Below are 15,651 nucleotides of genomic sequence, written 5' to 3' on the forward strand. Positions count from 1 at the left end.
GACTAGTATCTAGATAAGACATCTCCATATATAAGAGTGTGTAGGAGTATATATTTTCTTGATTATTACAGATTATTTTGCTGCATAGGTTTACTCTGTTGTCTCTTTTACTAGGACAGGTTGTACAGCTTCTTTCAGCAAACAGGCATCTTAGAATATAACTGCACACGAACTGGCTGTTATGTTAGTCGGAAGATTTTTACATTACAGTTTTAAAATTCAGGAAAAACTAAACAGAGATCCCTTGTTAAAAGATAAAATTCTTCTGAGTTTATTCCAAATGCAGAAGGAATAGTTTCTTGTTTTCAGAATGACTGAAATCTTTTTGATTTTGTTTCCTGTTTGAGAAATGATTCACTAAAAATATTAGCACAGACAAATGAAAGAAGAAACTCTTAACTCTACCCCAGATCATGTACTAAGGGATTCATTAATATATAGCTAGTATTTTAGACAGTTTTATTTCTTTGTAGTCTGAAAGTTGGCTTAGATGATGCTAAAAGAGTTATTTAAAACGAATACATTCATATATGCTTTTAGAGCAAGCAGATGTACATAGTAATTCCATTTGCTGACTGATAAATAGTGGCTCATGCATTTATGTCACGTGTTTATGCCTTTAAGGAAAGCTTTCATATGAGTACCGTGGATTTTTTTTCCCCTCAAGGAAAATGATCGATGTGGAAAGGTCTCTTACTTGTGGTCAGGCCAAAATATCAGTCCAACCAGCAGCCTGTAATCAGATCATGCAGTGAATTTCTCAGAAATAATTGTCCCAAAAATCAGCATTTCAACAAGGATTAATGTTAATATTTCAATTTTGACACTTGCAACATTTAGAATGTCCATAGGTGTTAAGAAGAGGCCATCGAAGATTTTGATTTTCATTTTGAAAAGGTTTTAAAAGATACTTGGTTTTACTTATGAGGCTTGTGAAATCTTGGACTTTCTGATATTAAAGAAACATTCTGGAGAATATAAAATAGACCAAGGGAAGCGTCTTGCTGCATTTGTAATCTGCGCCCTGTCATGAAGGATCTGCTCACTTTTCCCTCATCACACTCCTCCTCTCCCATAAATGATTACCCTTCCCAACACTCCACATCTGGGTGACTGTTTTCTGCCACTGCCATGTCTCGGGAGTTTGGGGGATTTAGTGGCCTTAGAGGGGGAATGTGTATTTTAAATTGGTTTTATACATTGACCTCACTAGTTCTTTTTTTTTTTTTTTTTTTTCCTTTCCTTAAGGATCACTCAGAAAACCCGCTAGGTGCAGCAGTCACCCTGGCTCATGAACTGGGACACAATTTTGGGATGAATCATGATACAATGGAGAGGGGCTGTAACTGCAAAGCATCCACCGATAAAGGGGGCTGCATCATGAACCCCTCTACTGGGTAAGTGCAAGGGTAAGCACTGGCAATTTACAGTTATCGTGGGAAGTTTTTAGTTTCATTTTGTGTCTCAGGAACATTTAAAGGGAAAAAAGAAAAACCTTTTAAACACCTATCAAATCTTCTCGCAGTTATCCCCCTCAAGCTGAAACAATTAGATTTGTTATCAGAGCACGACATGTACCATTGTACCTTTCTATTTCCCTGTTACCAGTGTGAGACACAAAAATGCCGTAAGCAACTGGTTAATTTAAAAAAAGACAAAAAAACCCACCAAGCTGCATTGCAAATGTTGAATCAGAATTTCACCTTCTCTCGTCTTACCAGCCGAGTATCATAGTCATAGTAGGAAACGAGCAGCGTCCCAAGGCCAAGACTAAGACGAATCTGTAGGAAATAAATGCAGGAAATATGTTATTAGACACTCTGTAAAGCCTTTGTCTTGTGCAGAGAAGGTTTTTAGTTTTGCACAGACTTTTACCTTTCACCCCTTATTATAAGTATGCAGCAGTATTAGCACGTGAGCAAATTAAATCTGTGAAGTCAGTGAGGTTAGGGCTGTTCAGTGGCCAGAGGGAGATCTTCCAAGGAAAGATGGGAAATAAAGGCAGTGAACTCATGGTCGTCTCTCTGAGTCGGTGCTGAACGGTTACTGTGCTGATGATAAAGGCACTGTGTCAACAGAGAAGCGTAGTGTTTTTGGAGACACAAAAAGTACAGGCACCATGTCCAGGGTAACTAGTTACAGCTTGCTTCTCTGTGTTTTAAACTGCTGTCAGAAACCAAATGATATCATGAATGAGTTCTCCATGTCCATATTGAGACAAGACCTGATAGGATTAAACTGAAGTAAGAGAGGGTAGATTGACCAAAGCTTTCTGACGGTAAGTGATGTGCTGGACTGGTCTCCCTGCAGAAATATTACTGCCGGTGACTGGAAGCTGGTAAGAACCAGTCGGACAAATATCTGTCAGTGGTGTCTTGTAGGTACAGCTGGATTTGCCTTGGGGCAAGAGCATGGTCTGGATGATCTTCTGATGTCTCTTCCAGCTCCAGCATTCTCTGTGTGTGCTTAAACTTCATCTGTTGCTTAAAAATTTCTTCTGGGAATTGTGATCAGCTCAGCCTCTGCCTTCTCCAAGACTGCATGTTTCTGGGAAAGAAGGAAAGCAATCTGGGAGAGGCCAGGGAGTGTTGGGCAGGATTGCTCCCTGCTGGTCAGCCTAACAGCAGCCTTGGCGTTTCTTCAAAGGCATGCTGTCACTCTCCTTCAAGGCAGAAAAAGGGATTCTGGCCATTGGCCAAGCACAGCAAGTTAAGAGACAAACAAAAGAGAGTTGTGTATGTGGAGGAGAATGAGAGTGATTTCTACAGACTGGAAAAGAAGAATAGCTTGGCTCTTCTAAAACAATAGGTAGTAAATATCCGTATGGAACTGCATTCTGCAGCACATCAGGGCTCGTATGCACACTGTGAAAACAAACTGGAATTGGAAACAGGGCTCAGAGGTGAGGTGATGCCGTAGCTGGTAAGCAGTGGGCAGACAGGTCTGGGCTCCGGGCTCTGAGCTCCTGAAAGATGCATGCAAGCTTCAGTCACCTCAGCCGAATTATGGGTTGGGCATCCACTTACTCCCTTACTCCACTTCTGGAAACAAATGCAGGAGACGCTCTCAGGACAGAAATTTCTAGACACTTTCTGAACTCATCCTGTGAAGGTATCTCTAACGTGAGAGTAGATAGCTCTTCCCTGGTTCTGCCTTCTGCACCAGAGTCCTTTGGGTGTATCTGAAGCTGTACTCTGGGCTGGATGTGCCAGTCCAGACTTTCTTCCTCTGACGGGAGTCCAAGCAGCTCAGCTCACCTTCTGTTGGGGTTTCTGTAGCACCTTGCAGGTTAAAGGCTGTGCTACCTTCAGCAACGCCGTGCCCAACTCCAGCACCCCACAGGTTTGACCGTTTGGGGAGGGGGCCATCAGGTACACTTCAGCTTTGTAACGCTCTCTTTGGATTTTTACCAAAACTTACGTACAACTTGTGCCTGAGGAAGAGTTGTGGCATTCACAAAACCGAGTAGGCTGTTTTGTTTGCAGTGATTATTGATTTATAAATGGAAATTTTAACATCAGGTTTATAGCCTTAGGCTTTACCTTCATACTGTGCTGTCAGTCTGTAATAAGTATTCCGGGAGAATACTTTAGGCCTTAAGTCAAACTGCATTTTCCCAATTTGAATACTTACCCAACATCTGACCAATACTAGTATTCCCCTGAGCACCATCATTCAAGGAAAACTGAAGAGTTTTCGGCTCTGGAAGTATGTGTCTGTTAAGGGAAGGCCAAATTAATATTCCCTATCTGAAATGCATTCTTAGAATAGCAAAAGCGTCAAAACAAAGAGCATCCCAGGGAAGCCACATGCATTTAGAGAGACAGCCTGCTCAGTGTACTCATTGACACTCACCGTGTGCTCTTCTAATTTCTGTTAGTTTAAGGTAGATTTAACAAGTGTAAGGAAAAAAAAAAAAGTCTTTGGGCTGAAGGTTGTGTAAAAAGTACAAGCCTCTGAGAAGTCCTTATCTAATATCTAAAAATAATAAGAAATATCTGGGCTATAACAGAAAAGCCTCTGTAAACTTAACTTTGAGTCATTTGTGTGGTTGTGCAGCAAAAGGAAAGGTTTAAAGGGGTTTTACTTAAAAGTGATTTCATTAATTATTGCCATCTTCTTCCAGTTCTTATGTTTCAGTCTTTGAAAAGGTCTTGGAAATTCTTGGTGGAAAAAATCTCCAGGGATTAATGTGGAATTTAAGCTCTGTTGGACCTGTCCTTTAATGAGCTTCCTATAGCTTTTACTCTGAAAAGATACCAGCAAGATATGTACCACTTGTGTGTGAGCTACATACGCCTTAAAGACCCAACACTTTAGCAAAATATGTTTTGTATAACATGGAAATAAGCATGTAAACCCCAAAATTTGTGGTACTCCAGGCCTTTTATAGATTCAAATATCTGCTATGGAAATGACATAAATTCCACTGTAGAAGTGGTATTTTTGGTATAAAAATCATGTCAGCAAGGAAATATTTAGTACTAACACATTGTTCCCTTTTCTAAGCATATGTTTTAGTGTTCCTCATTCAGGTCCTCTTGTTCTTTTGACCATAGACTGTTCCAAGTGAAAAAGGACATAAGGAGTCTTTAAGAGATTTCCAAATCTTTTTACTGAGATTGCAGCATCTGAGAACTAAGGGACTAGGCTGACTCAGCGAGGCCATTTCAGTATTCCACTTGTTTTCCAAGTATCTCCCTAAAGTTTCCACTCTTAGGAGTGAAAAAATTCTTCCTGACAGCTAGATAAATAAAGAAGAGTTCTGGTGAAACCCAAGGCATTGGTCTAGATTTATACCACTGCAACTGAAAGCAGAATTTAGCACAAACTGTGGAGCAAAATTATGCCAATTAGCAGTGCTTGTTCCTTTAATAATTTTGGAAATGCACTTTTTATGTGGTCCTTCATCAAAATTGAGCACAGGTATCACCATAGGCACTGAAACCAGGTAAGTTACCCCAAAATATTTGAACGCTTAAGAGTTAATATATGCTTGAAATTTCTTGCCAGCCTTAAACATGTTTAGTTAATCTTTTTCCCCTCCTGTAAACCCAAGGGTTTATACTTCCCCTCACCCGCATGTCTGTGTCCTTGCCACTAGCGTGCCCTTCTAGTTTATATATAGGTGACTTAAACAACATCAGGGAAGTTGAACATACTGTAAACATGTGCTTCCTTCCCTCTAACAGAAAGTACTCCTTGATGCCTCTCCATTTCCCCTCATTATCACCCAGTTTAGGTGTTAATGAGAGACCAGGAGTCGTTAAGGACAGCTAGTTTTACCAAGCTCATCAGATGCTGATCCTACTGTAGCCTCCATCCCTTTGCTGAGTGCCATGAGTTGCTATAATGAAAGCTTCTTCCCTTGTCATCTCACAGAAGTGTCTTGCTCTTACCAGCATCAGTTCTTGTTGCTGAATCATCCCAGCCATGGCTAATTGAAATGCCAGGCAGGCTCCTAGGATAGAGCCACTTGTTTCATCTCTCTTTGCACCTCTGTAGACAGAGGCGGGTTTTCACCATGCTGATAGAAAAGAGAAGGACAGGAGAAAAGGCTGTCTTGTCTCTCCTGCAGTCCCATTTGCACCTAGCTATGGAAATGATAGAGATTTTCTCCAGGTCTGCCCTATTGCCCATACCCCATTTCTTTTTCTATCCACGTATTGTGAGATGAAATACCTCATATTGAGCTGGAAGGGTGCACGCTTTAACCGTAGGCTGAAAGCTGTCTTTACAGCTGTGAATCCTGGGGGGCTTTTACACGCCCATTCGGCAGACCCCAGTTACCCCATTGCACTGAAACTACAGTGGAAAATGCAAACCAGCTTGGAGTTTGTCCCTGCAAACAAGTACAATTGTAGGAAGGCAGGATGGGTTTGTGCTGAGGAACCGTGGCTGTCTGCAAGGGCATACCTTCGAATGCCCTTGAACTCTAGCGTCAAGAACCATCATTCTGTGTCCAGTCTTCCAAATCCTGCTGCACCTCCCGCGCAGCCTGGCAGCAGGTCATGTAAGTCTGCTTCGACTCTTATTTCTACCTTGGCTGTAAATTGCTTCTTTTCAAAGACTATGATGAAGAAAAGATGAAATAAATGCAAAATAATTGAAAATAACAAATCCTTAGGAAAAGAAAAATACTGTGTAGGCTATTGTTTCAAGATGTGAAACAAGTAGTATATATTTAGACAGTGCAAAATCTGATGTGTGAGCGAGGTCTTGGCCGTTGCTGTTTGCTCAACCGACTTCTGAATGAAAGAATATCTCTTCAGAAACTTCTATTCTAATCTAGCTCCCTAGTAGACTTGTTTTTTCTCTGTTGCAAGAGTTGCCTTGTTCCAGGGCGTATGCTGGTTTGCATCCCAGTGATGGCACGAAGCATTAGGGAGGGAAAGCCGTTTGGTGCCGTGTAGGAAGGTCTGGGCCAGTAACATAAACAAGGAAGCAGCTTCTCTATAATAATTTCTCCGCAAAACAATTCCGCTTTGTCATGTTCCGTTTAGAGTGATGTTCCTTTGGAAAAGTCAAAGAATAAATAGAATCCCTCTATGCCTGACTATTCTTTTGTTGTTGTTGTTGTTTGGTTTTTTGCCATTCTTACCTTAGATTTTGTGTTACCATTTCCATTTTCACAGCTAGAATTTAAAGTCAGTATATCATTCTGATTCGGTCAGGTTTTAAATTCAATTTTACCAGGATAAATATGACTGCACATCTTACAGGGAAGTGGAGGTTGGACTGTGACTTTGTGCTGGTGGAAATGCCTGTGTTTTGCCTGTGCTGCTGGACAGCTTGGGGCTCTGCTCCAGCCAGGGAACTGGATTTTGTGTAGTAATCATAAGGGAAGAAAAAGGAGAAATGGAACTGAGATCAATTCTTTAACCTCTCAGCTATTGATCATCATTTTAGAGGATTTTTATGGAACTGTGCCTCTTGGTAGAAAAATAACAGCTAATTTTGAGTAATTGCCTTTCAGTACACAATTTCACTTTAATTATTGAGTTTTTGGAGGCAGGATTTGGGGGAGAACAATTAGGGACACAGAAACAGCACATAGTAGAAATCATACAAAATATGTAGAAAAATACTGGCTCATTTACTGCTGAAATTTGGAGAAGACTTCTTTTTTTTTTAACCAATCCAAAGAACACCCACTGTAACCAATCCAAAGAACACCCACTGTTATCAGTATGTTTTTAAGTAAAATTGAAACCTTTATGTTAGAATTAAAACAGATATAGCTAATGGGAAGCTGCTTATTTGTGAATGCGAGAGCAAAATACGGTTGGTTACAAATCGGCTGAGTGACAGTCCCAAATTAAACTAATTGACTCAGTCTAAGTACTACTGAGCAGAAATGGGGAATATTTAAAGATGGGAAGGACCATCAAGGTCAGCTTGTTCTCCCTATTAAAGTAAAATTAAACAGTAGGTCATGGGCATGTGAATTATAGAATCCGTCTATAGGGTCTCTATCCAAAAGCCATCTGATATTTCTGATGATCGCATTACACCCACACCATGAAATATGGGTTTGGGCAGAGAAATTGCCCTGTGGGTCTAAATCCCAACCTGATTCGCTCCCATGCTGCTGTTTAGTTCCACCTCTGGTGAACTGGAATAGCGTTTTGTGGGGCTGCACAATTATCCAGATGATGGGAATCATCCAAGTTAAGGACAAGGTTTGTGGGAGCAGAAGTTGTATACTAATGAGGGTTATTTAGTTTAATTACTCTCCGGAAATTCAGGCGCACAGTTATCCTGATGGGATGAGGGCGAGGAGATGCTCAGCAGCTTCTTCAGTTGCCTTCACCACCAAGGGCAGTGTCTGGGGGAACGGCACCCTATCGTTATCGTTACACAACTGATGTCCTTCGATGGTGCTGAAGGTCTGTTCTTCCCTCGTGTATCGCCCATTACCATTAATGAGATTTAGGACTGCACATCAAAAGAAGGCTAGTAACAGTACTGCTGATTTTATAATGCATAAATATATATTTGCATGATAGATGGGTGGCTGATGCTGCCTGGAGAACTGTTTTACTCAATAGGGTTGACTCTCAAAGGCTTTTGTGGGTAGCCTTGTTATTTTGTCATCTGATTTTGTTTGATTTTTGTTTTTAAACTGCCATACAAAAATATATTTAACTACATTTTAAACATATGGTTAAATAAATAAAACATAGTTAAAAACTATTAAGGACAAGTTAGGAAAGTGCTAATCATATGTGTCATTTACTGTATTAAGTATTAGTTTCAATCACATTTCTTCTTTTTGAAAAATGATCTCAAGGAAGGAGGATATAGGGTCACCTTGATTTTGGTTATTCAGACTCTGAGCTGGAGTCTGCAGAGCCAGGCTGTGAAAACCTACACCCTCCGGGGATTTCCAGCACACTAGCTTCGGGCCACAGTCAGGTATGCCATGAAAACAGCATCTTGGCTTTGGTACCAAATCAACTTGAAGTGAAAACCACTTCTTCCAACACTTCACAAGGTAAAAAACAAAAAAACAAACAAGCAAACAAAATCTTTAAAAGCTAAAAAAAAAAAAAAGGCAAAAGGTCATGCTAGAAATGGGACAGAAATCAGAAATACAGTGTGGGAAAGGACGCTTTAATTTACTGACTGGTTCTCTTTTCTTCTTTCTAGACATCTCGCGGCATCTTGTAGCAGCAGAGCTGTTAAACATTAGATAATCAAACCGTTATTAGTTAGCACAGTATTTCCTGACCCCTCTCAGTTTGTTTTCAGTTGTGCAGACCTCATTTTGCATTTTTCAGTCTGGCAGCTTAGAGACATGAAACTGTGGAGTCAGCAGAACTATCTGGAATTACCTCTGTTACTATTTGAAGAAAATGAAATTATCTTTAAGACATAAACAGTTTCTAATTAAACTCTGAAGCTGTTTATGTTTCCAACTAGTCTGAGCTGAGCTCTGCACAAAGGCAGACTTCTTCGTTGTCTTTTCCTTTTTTTAATAAAGTTGATATACTGATGTAATAAATTGCTTGTGACAGAGCTAGGTCTGTCGTGCCAGCAGTGCAACTGCTTTTTTAAAAAACTTAAGCAACATATCCCTATGCCCTAGTAATTTAGCACATTGCATTCTGGTCCTTCCTTTAGTAGGAAACAGCCACGAGATTACAGGAAAGATTTATGTCAGTCTTTCACTTAGCTCCAAGGAGCTCCATGTCTGCAGTGCATTTGGCATTCCCTTTTGTTAATAATTTCCATACTTTACAGATATATTTAATTGTCATGGTAAATAAGAGATGCGTTGAAGAATTAGTAGCGTTGGCTGAAATACGTTGCGCGTTTCCCAGTCCTTTACAGGAGTGGGTGACTGTTAACAATTAGCACACAGAGCTACGGGGCAGGTCTTTCAAAAAAAACCCAGATATTGCTTTTTATTTAGTTTACTCTTTCACATTTCAGTAGATGTGCTGGTTTAAGTGAAAATATTTGGCTTTTTTGGTGTATTCTAGAGGAGAACTCATACAGATTTACAGCACGCGTTTTCTGTAAGTGAAGCTGACAAGGAGAGAGGTTACTTCTCAAATGAAAACACATTTTACTTCTGGTGTGATTATTTATAGCAGATACTTAAGGACAAGCTGTGTTTTCTACTATGCGATGTATCCAGAACGGGTACAGTTTTACTGGCTTGGACGCTGGTATGCGAGAGCTCAGCTGCGTTTTGTCTTGTCGGTGTGATATCCATAGAAAATATAGCTCTGTAAGGGACATTTTTCTCCTGCAGTACTGCTATTGCCATGACCCATGAGAATAAATCATATAAGGACATTTCCCTTTATCTTAGCTTTCTGTTTCATCAAAAAAACTTTTCAACCTGCAGGGGTAAATCTGTAGTGCAGTGCATAGAGAATTAAGCACACAATGTCCAGTTTTAATTGGTGTTAATGAATTCCAGATTCGCAGAGTATAAATGGAAACATACCTTAAAGGGCATATTCTTAAGGTCACATGAACGCTCCTTTTGGAACATGTGCTGTATGGCCCGAAGCACTTTAAGGAATTGATGTTGACTTGGAAGGCTGAATCACTGTAATTAAATGATGCCTACAGCTGCGTTTGCCACAGTTGTCATGGGAATCACAGAGTCTTTTGTGCCTGGGATAGATGTGCAAAATGTTTAAAATTCAGAGGGGGGAAGATGTCCATTTTAACCCAACAATTGCTTCCTGCAAAGTCATTCTTTTTCTTTTCTAATGTCAAAGTCTATTACAAAGTCCCGGACACGTTTACTGTAGGATTCTTCCGGCAGAAATGCAGGTAGGCTTCATTTCAGCTTTTTCAAACTGAATGGCACAGCCCCAGTGGTGAGCTGAAGATAAGCAACCACCTATTTTAGTGTAAAGGCACTGAAAATAAAGAGGTGATATAACTTTGGTGTCCTAGGGAGCCTTTCTGGCTTCTAACGTGGCATGGAAATTGCGTTCATCTTTGTCATTGATGTTCTGCTGGCAGACTAGCATTAGATGTGAAATCCAGGCTCCCTCGAAAGTCAATAGGAAGGCTCCTATGGACTTCAATAAGGCCAGGATTTCATCAGGATACCTATGGATTCCTTAGATTTCTCAGGAGCCTTTCACTCCTGAGTGAAAGCTTTAATTTGCTTGCTTCAAGTATCCCTAAGTTTCAGATTGTGGCTGGATCCATTCTGTTCTCACGGCTTGAAATGATGATGACATGCAATGTTGATACTAATTAGTTGTTGGGTTTGGTGGTTTTTTTGTCCAAGCTCTGTGAAAAACAAAAGGGAGCCTAGAAAAAATGATTGTTATTTTATATTTAGGATTATTTTTTTTTCTAAAGAATTCACTTCCATTTTCTGAGGTGATTTATGTGATATGGGAAAAGCTGTTTTTTTCTCAGTGCTTGTGTTGTAGTATGCACACCGGGAAGATGGAAATGCTGGGAGAATGCAGTCTGATTTCTGGCACTGTTATGCCACACTTATCTTTCCTTTGGATCTTCTAAAAAATAAAAAATAAAAAAAAAAAAAAAAAAGAGCCATGCTGCTTGCAAGTCAGATACTCCTGTCTTGAAGTCCTGATTTATTAAGAGACCAGGTAGTACAGATGTTAAGTGAAATCAGTATGAGCCTGTCCCCCAGGTATATATTATTTCCAGCTTTTTGCAGGGCTCAGACATTTCTCTCTAGCACCCATGTCTCGCCAGCCGGCATTTCCATAAGCTTCATTCTCTTAGTGCTTCTGCAACTGCGCTTCCCAGTGGGCAGCTTCTGCACGTGCTTAGTCCAGAGGGATGCTTCCCAAATCTCATCTCCCTGCCCTGGGTTCCTCCTTGTGGGTTTAGTCCTCTTCCTTTAACTTGCTGTCCTTTGATTTGCTCACCTGACGTACAGGCTCATCCTCGCCCAAATCCATCCGCTGAGGCAAAGACAGTACGGCAGGTCTTTAAATCAAGCTGGTCACACCGATCACATCAGCTGGGAGAGTAACTGGGTATGCTTCGGAGAGTAACCGGGTATGCTTCTTCTGTTCTTTAGGGTGCAGTACATCATGAGTTCTGTTTAGGGTACGCAACAGGCAGGACAGGAGCTTGTACCAGTGAAAGGGGGAAATGACCATTAAAAAATATAATGGGTTGATTTTTCTGTATTACAGCTTGGGTTTCATATTCCTTTTTGTTTGGTCTGCTTTGGCTTTTGAAAAATGATTTTGTTCTTCTCCCTCATCCAAACATGCTCTCAAAACCCAGTTCCAAAAATCAGATTGCTTTTCTTTTCCTCCCAATCTGCTTCTCACCCGTTTAAAAAACAATTCCAAAATTTTCCAAGGGAGAAAATCAGAATGTAACTGCCTAAAACAAAAGCTGATTTTAAAATCATGTTGGGAACTAAATGGAGTGTCATCGTGACGTAGCACTCCAGGCCAGGGCAAACAGTGCCTTTTATCTAACCAGAAATCAGTAGGAAGCTGATCCGCAGCAAGGTACTTTGAGCAACGGGATGGATTGTTTGTCTTTATTGCCTTGTCACGTGCTGAGGATGTTGTGGTTTTGTGTGACAAATTTAAACACAGGGCATTCTGGTTGTGCTTCTCATCCAGAGTTTCCTTCGCGGCCGGCAACGGCTGGAGGCACGGCGTGCCTGCTGCCCGGCTGTTCCTCGGCCTGGGACCAGACCTGCCCTGCCCTTTTCATCCCTCCCTCTGCTAGTTGTTGCTTTTTAACTTTTACTGCAGTCAGCATTGGATTAACCTCAAATTCTAAGTAGTAGATTGTGAAAGCTGAACTCTCAGCAATCCAGCAAATTTTTATTAATGAGGTAGTGGTCTAAAAGGAAACGGAGCAAAAGATGAGCCAGAGGCAAATTCAAACTGATTATAGCTACTTTCTCTGGCTGTGTGGTTTCCAACAGGAAGAACAGTTGTCTGAGTTCAATTCCCATGGAGCTTTTGCAACGCAGATAACTCCAGCATATAGTCAGAATACTGTCGGGATTGATAAATTGGTTTAGTATTGCTTCACCCCCCCGAACGCAGAAAGGAAAGTCACAATAGGCCTCTCAACAAGAAAAAACTTCTCTGACTGTACATTTGTCAAAGTAAAAGTAACCGCTAATAATATTTTATTTGGCAGTTTTGTGACTGCTGCAATATCAAGGCATGACAGCGTATACTGCATAAAGCCATTAAGTGTTGGTCCTTTGCAGAAAGTATTTTTCTGAACCATCCAGCCGTTTGTTTCATCGCTGCTTTCTGCCCTGAAGTCCCACATTCGGTATTATAAATCTGCCTTTTTGAATATCTCAGGTAGTTAAATTTTCACCTTCAATTTAAAGGGAGAGGTCAAATCTCAGCTGGGGCTCCGACAATCCAATCTAGGCACCTGAGGTGAGATCACTCGAATGCATTCTGGGAATCTGCACTATCCCCAGGGCCAAATTAAAATGAACCTAAAGCATTTGTGCGTGAAGTTTAAACATTTACTTGGAAAGACTTTCTTTTCAATAACCCCGGAAATTTCATTGTAGCACAACAAGCCGTTGCCACTACACATCAATTAAATTAACCAGTAGTGTGACATATTCGCAGTTATTTATTGGAAGTGTAAAAGCTTCCATGGTGTGAACATGACAAAAGCTGTAGGAGAAATCTAGGCTTGTTTTTAAATCACTGACCATGAACTCAGACAGCAAGAGCTTTGATGTCATGTATAACTACATGGCCCAATTCTGTGCTCTACTTTATTGATGCTCTAGGGATTAAAACTATAAGAGAGGAGCAAGAGAGTGAAAAATAGCCTACAAAAATAAGTATGAGCTGTCAGACATCTGCTGCATTTTGAAGGAAACTTCCCATTTCAATAGTTTTTATATATATATATATATATATATATATATATATAAAAACACACTACATTTTTAGCTAAATCCTTCCAACACTGCCTAAAAAGGTATGCTCCATCAGTTCTGGGAGTGGTGTGTCATGCAAAGCTCTGTCAAGTGCTGCTTGCAAGGGTCTGCACGTTTCCAGGAGCCCGGAGAGTCCTCCAGTTTACCCCCCTCCTCCCAATTGCCCTGGGTGTTTGCCATTTGCAAAAGCTTCGGGTGGGAGAGAATCTGCAGGTCCCTTTAGGGTCTCCCTTTACTTTATTGTGCTTGTGGGATCTGCTTTAAAACTGTATTTGTGTCTTTCTCCCTCCAAAGTACTTACAAATGAACACATTGTTTAAATAATAGATTAAAAAGCCCTTCCATATCATGGCACTTGTCTAATTTTAAACAATTGCTATTAAAACATGAGGCGTATGAACTAATACGTAATGACAGAACTTTATACACAAGGGGTTCTGTAGTATTTGAACACCTATTTCAATATCAAAGAAAACTGGATTTTATCTCCTGATTAATACCTAATTCTGTGAGGTTCTTTATGCTTACTAATTCATTAACATATATACTGTACAGAATAGCTGAAGTGTCAGAAAATGTCATCCAATAGCAAATTCACTTTTATCCTAGTAGGGTTATATCTCTTAGGAGACCATAAAAAGTTGTTTTTAAGAAATGGAGATCAGTAATAATGTCTATGTTAAAACCAAGGGTGATGCTTTTTAGTGGGAAACAGTTGTGTCAATTAGATCAGGAGTTAGATGAGGCTGGAAATTTGTCATAGTTCCTTGAGATCAACACCTTGTTGTCTAGAAACATTCGTGTTGCTTGAGCGTCTACACTCAAGTGTTATTCTTGTGTTACTCTCTCTACCACTGACATTTTTTCCATGGAAAAATCACTTATACCTGAATTAACAAAAGCAACTATATTTCTAAGTTACAACCCCCTATTTTTAGGTCCCTCTGTAAGACTGGGATTTGCAACAGAAAATCTAAATATTTGTGCATAAGTCATTCTGTAGAATCTGAACAAGAGGCAGTTCAAACTCACGTCTGCTGCCTCCAAAAAGGGATCGGAGTTGCTCTCCTCCCCTCCACTTGTGAGCGACTGTGCAGCCAAAAATCAAGCATTTTGGAGATTAAGGAGAGTAAGTATTTATATTTGTGAATCTCAAAGGGTCCTAGGGTTGAGACAGACACAAAGAGACACTGCGATGTCATGACACCTGGTTCATGACAACACCAGGTCAGACAAGGTGTTGTCATGGAAAGTGTTGGAAATTCAGGTGCTCAACTAGAGAAATTTCTGACTCAGAGGGCTGGGGCTGAGCACCCTTCTTGTCTTTGAGTGCCTTCATGCTCTTAAAAAGCTGATGCCTGAGCTACTTCCAGATATGGCCTCTCAGGCTTGATTTTTCAAGCATTCTGGACAAAGCCAGGTCCCAGTTTTCTGCACCTCTGGAAGTTAGCTAGTCAACAGTTGTTTCAATAAGTGTGCTCTGGAAAATCAAAATGCCCTTTTAAAATTAATATAATCTCCAATTATCATATTACCTCAGGGAGGAAGGCCTGGTGGTACTTAATGGAGCTCTTTGGGGGCGTTGTGCATTTTAATTGAGTGAATAATTGTAAAACACTTCAGGGTCTTTTGGTAAAAGGCTCTGTATAAACATTGCCATAATACTGAATAATCAGGTTGCGATATGAACTGGAATAAATAAACCCTATAAATAGATGTATAATGTATATATACATATAATGAATGTCTGTATATGTATAACAACATTTTGGAGAGAATAACGCATTTAGTTTTTATTCAAGAACTTTAGGACTTTTATAAAAAAAAATCTGAGACTGGATAGCAATAATCATAATAATCAAAATGTTAGTTTTCAAGCTGTTGTGAACCTGCAGTTTATCTTCCAGTGCAATGCATAGAGAACTGCCAGAAGCATTGATGGTGTTACCGCTTCACTGGTGCTTCTTGAGAAACAGCAAAATACGTTGAGTTTTATGGTGGAGGAACATGGAGAAGGTAGATCCAAGGTAGTATTATTTAGATACCTATAGATGTAGATAGAGGTCTAGAAGTTTGGAGGAACCAAGGGAGTTTCACTTCAGATGGCTTTCCCAAGGTATTGCTGCAATGCAGAGGTGGGGTTCGGAATGGAGCAAAGATCTCCTGCAGCCCAAGTCAGCGCTCCTCCAGGCCTTTTCCAGCTGGAGCACCGGGAAAGGCAGCAATGGCAAACAGGGCACACCAGC

General features: G+C 40.4%; 2 protein-coding genes across 2 annotated transcripts in view; one reads left to right on the forward strand and one right to left on the reverse strand.

Moving 5' to 3' along the window:
* The window catches only part of ADAM12 (ADAM metallopeptidase domain 12), a 183,669-nt gene that overhangs the window by 131,025 nt on the left and 36,993 nt on the right, over positions 1-15,651 (forward strand). The window contains exon 11 of the mRNA XM_075757648.1: positions 1,249-1,397. Coding sequence (XP_075613763.1) covers positions 1,249-1,397 — 149 coding nt within the window. The remainder of the gene's footprint in view (positions 1-1,248; positions 1,398-15,651) is intronic.
* Positions 1-15,651, reverse strand: part of BCCIP (BRCA2 and CDKN1A interacting protein) — a 147,012-nt gene that overhangs the window by 24,906 nt on the left and 106,455 nt on the right. The window lies entirely within an intron of this gene.

The sequence above is a fragment of the Balearica regulorum genome, chromosome 7, assembly GCF_011004875.1.
Source record: "Balearica regulorum gibbericeps isolate bBalReg1 chromosome 7, bBalReg1.pri, whole genome shotgun sequence".
Classification (NCBI taxonomy): domain Eukaryota; kingdom Metazoa; phylum Chordata; class Aves; order Gruiformes; family Gruidae; genus Balearica; species Balearica regulorum.